Here is a 4,315-nt window from a genome sequence, read left to right as displayed (position 1 = left end):
ATATATATATATATATATAATAGAAATCATGTGTAGTTAAGTAATTAAAAACTGCTAACCCATGAATGATTGACAATAAAGAATTTAAAAAAATACAGAAAAAAATTAATATAGAAAAAGAATGAATGAGATAACCAAAAGCGAAGCCCCTAAGTGCAAATTGGAGAATTACATTCTTGGCATCATCCTATTCCTATATAATAAAAAACAAAATCCAACAAAGAAATAGGAAATATGATTAAGGCAATTCAAAACTCCTCAACAACCCATAAATGATAAACGTTTGGCAATAAAGAAATTAATAAAAATACAGCAAAATTATATATAAAAAAGAATGAGTGAGATAACTCAAAAGAGAACTCCCTAAGTATAAAATGGAGAATTACCTTTCCACAAAAAAAAAAAAAAAAAAAATGGAGAATTACATTCCTGGCATCCTATTCGTATATAATAACAAAAACCACTATTTATATCGAAATTTCCCAATGCCCTTTGGCTGTCAATTTTTTTACCCCCCCACTAAACTAATGAACTACGCACTATATTAAAAAAAAAAATAACACAAAAAGGTCAGTAAATTACAAAAATCTTTCTTATCCACCCAATTGCAGCCTCTGCCTAAAAGTCAACGAAATTGTTGAAGATGTCCAAAGAAGATGGACTCGGAGAAACCAACGGAGCTGAAAGCAAAGCTGAAGGGCTTGCAGTGAAGCTATTCCCTTGCCAAAACGGACTCAAATCATGTAACATCGAAAGAGTCTGCGGATCAGACAGCGGCGAGAAAAACTCAGCCGAGATCGGCGGTAAAGTGGCGGGAGCCGGCGACAATATGCTCGGGAATTGACCCATTTCAACCCCTTCAACAACATCCATGAAATCATCTCCGCTGCTGGGCTTCTCTCTCTCCGAAGGACTCGTCTTCTCGATGGAAGCCAGTCTCGCCGCCGGGGAGAGCAAATCGGCGCCGGTGGGTGAGGATGAAGACGTTGAAGGGCCGGTGAGGCGCTGAACGATGGACATGAAATCGGCGACTGTGGCGTGGATGACCTTGGGAGAGACAGCATAGATGATGACCGGCTCGTTGCGCTGCTGCCGGAATTGTTCTTCTCGGCGACCATGGACGGCCGGCGGGAGAGGCGGGTGGCCTGGCTGCTTCCTGATCTTGTGAGAGTCTTTGCTGACTTTGAGCGGCGAAGGTCTCGGACCGACGAGTTGACTCTCTCGTTTCGGCGGCGATGGCGGCGGCGGCTGCTGGAAGCCGTGTGGGAATTGGGGCGGTGGGTTCATCTTGTTTTCTGGATGCTGTGGTGATGGGATTTTGGAAGAGAAGGTTTTGTTTTTGTGTTTTGTGTTTTGTGTTTTGTGTTTTTTTTTTTTTTTCTTTTTTTCTTTTTCTTTTTGGTAATATGTTGTGTTTTGTGTTTTGGAAATTGGGCTGGTGAGAAAGAAATGAAAATGAAGAAGACGAAGACCAAAATAAAAAATAGATGATATAACAATTTGTTGACTTTTGGGTGATGCTGTTGACTGAACAATATCTTTCAAGTATGATACAGATTAAGCAATAAACTTGTTGGTGGCCTGAATAAATTGACAGCATTTATTATTATCATTATTATTATTATTATTTGTTTGAGCAATAAATATTTCATCAGGCTTGAAGGGTCAAAGCCACAGGTTTATTCTAAATATATTCATTCATATATAGAGAGAATTGTGTGACCATATGGGAATTGCTATTGTAAAATATTTAAATAATGAATATTTATATATTTTTATATTTAAAAATGCATCTGCATCTTTTAAAAATAATTTTCTCGTCGTGTGAAAATATAATAAAGCCAGATATTAATATTACAAAAAGAAAAGAAAAAAAAAGTGGTGGAGGTGATTGTCTACACATGACATTGAAAATTTAATAATAAATGTACATTTATAATACAAAATTATTGTTTTTAATTCGATAGGAATTAAAAATATATATATATATATATATTATTTCTATTTATTATTAAATTATATTCAATATTTTATTTTTATAAATATTTTATTCTTTCCAAAATTATTAAATTTAGTGAAAAAAAAATTAAAGATCAAATTTTATAGTCACTTACACATTTTTGATATATTTCAATTTAACTTTAAATATATTTTAAATATAATAAGTATGTGTATCTTTGAAATGAAGTATTAAAGGGCATTTTTAAAAATATGAGATAGACCCTGCTTCATGTTGTATTATTGGTTTTGGACGTTCCATGCGTCGTCCACATTGTATAATTGTGCAAAGTCAGATGGCTCGTCCATGCTGGATGACTTGGTAATTAATGTTTTACTCCCCAGATTATTTGACATGGTGAGTCAAGTCAGAAGCCTCCAATTTTGAACTTGAACGACACCCCTAATCTCAAATAAACAATATCAAATACGTGCATGAGATGGCTGAGATTACAGTCAAGATGATAATAGCCATTCTTGTTTAGTGTCCCAGCCCAAGTTCAATCCTAACTGTGGGTGGAAGGAAAAACCAAAAAATAAAAAAATAAAAAAAAAATAAAAACACAAAAAAATTTGTAAAAAAGGAAAACCCATAATATTAATGAGATAACTCTAAAATTCTAAAATAAGTATCAGTTTATAAAGGAAGGAGAACATAGCTTTTAATGGAGTCGCTATTATGTTGGGGTTGGTTTAGGGAAGATGGATGCTATCTCATGCTATATTATATTTGCTAGCATATGCTCTATAATTTGGCTTTGCTTGCAGCTTTTCCTTGTTGAAAGTGGATCTGTTAAACGATCGTTTGATTTGAGTGGATGCTCCATCTCCACATCTTTAAAGGCAACCCTAAGCTTCATGCCAAATTTCTATATGGTGCTAGAATGGTTCTTTGATTGAAAAGTGACCTTTTACTTAATTGACGACCAAGCTTAAACCCCTTATGATTTTGAATCTCTTAACTACAATTGCATAGCGAGTTCGAATAGTAAGGCTTTGTACTCTACAGTACTGTTGGGGTAAGGAAGGTTAACTTGAACGAGAAAATGGTTGTGTGATCTTCTAGGTCATTTAGCACAATCCAATCTCGTCGGTGATTGAAATTGAAGATTCATCGACCCAAAGAACCCAATAAACCATGGTAGTGGTTACCATAAGTGTTGCTTCTAATAATTCTATAGGAATATCTTCATTCTCTTATGAATTTTCATCGATAGAGAACATAGATATCATGTCCATACAACTAGCCCTTTGAATGAGAAAATGGTTGTGTAATTTTCCAAGCCAGTTAACATGATCCCATCTCCTCCAATGACTGAAATTGAATCAGCATGAGGTGTATATATTAATTATTGTAAATTTTTATTTTTATTTTTTAGGAGTGATTTGTGGGGTTTGATTAGTTGACCATACACTAGTTAATATAGAGTGATTCTAGGAGTATTTGTTTGTAATTAGTTGATTTTGTTTCCTTATTTTATATGAATGTTTACCTTTATATACCTCTTGGATGGAGAGGAAAAAACATATTAGAAAAACATTGTTATCCTAGATTTTTACATGGTATCAAAGTGTTCGGTCCTATAAAAACATTCTTCTATGAATAAATTTTGAATTTCAAAGTTTGTATCTTGAATTAAAGTTTGAACTTCGAAGATCATATCTTGAATATTGCATCCACTACATATTCACTCATCTAAAATTCTGATAAACAAATTCTCAAAAAATTAAACAAGTTTTCAAAAAACTATATTGTATAAGCTAATCTAGCATAAATCATTATTCATCAAGATAATTTTACGTTCCCTATTGGGATTACACTTGATGAGACCAATTATTCACTATGGTCTCAACTCATGGAGACGCATATTTATGCCCACAACAAAGCCAGAATCCGCCAGAACTAGTCCAATTGCCTACCCGCTCGGATACTGATCCAATACAGATGAACACTAGCCAATTACTAGAGCACAAGTCAAGAGATTTAAAGATAACCTGGCTAGATTCATACAGGGAGTTGTCAATTCTAAAAAGGATTTATCCATATCCGAAGATGTAAGACCCGTTTTACGCATCTAGATGCTGAAGGCCGATACGGACCCGAGTAGCTATTTTAGTGCAATTATGGACCCCGAGCAGCATGGAATGGGCTCAACACTTCTTGAATTCAATTAATATCATTAAGAGGTTATGGAATCGAGATAAGGCAGAATCAAAAGCAACCAAAATGGTGATTTGTGCATGGAAGGAGTTGTTGGCTAGTTTTGCTGTTTTTGCCACTAGCTTTACTGTATTTTGCTGATTTGGTATTTTCTTT

At 34.4% G+C, this 4,315-nt stretch overlaps 1 protein-coding gene across 1 annotated transcript; it reads right to left on the bottom strand.

Annotated features, from left to right (window-relative positions):
- Positions 1–219: 219 nt before the first annotated feature.
- Positions 220–1,602, bottom strand: LOC107434892 (protein MKS1). The gene has a single exon (XM_016046403.4). The coding sequence runs from the start codon at positions 1,285–1,287 to the stop codon at positions 619–621; it is 669 nt and encodes a 222-aa protein (XP_015901889.2). The 5' UTR covers positions 1,288–1,602; the 3' UTR covers positions 220–618.
- Between the last annotated feature and the right edge of the window lie 2,713 nt (positions 1,603–4,315).

This window comes from Ziziphus jujuba, chromosome 7 (genome assembly GCF_031755915.1).
Source record: "Ziziphus jujuba cultivar Dongzao chromosome 7, ASM3175591v1".
Taxonomy (NCBI): Eukaryota; Viridiplantae; Streptophyta; class Magnoliopsida; order Rosales; family Rhamnaceae; genus Ziziphus; species Ziziphus jujuba.
This window is presented reverse-complemented; position numbering and strand designations above follow the sequence as displayed.

What these genes read in the sequence shown, in the direction of transcription:
- LOC107434892 (XM_016046403.4), bottom strand. Translation starts at nt 1,287, where the DNA reads ATGAACCCACCGCCCCAATTCCCACACGGCTTCCAGCAGCCGCCGCCG.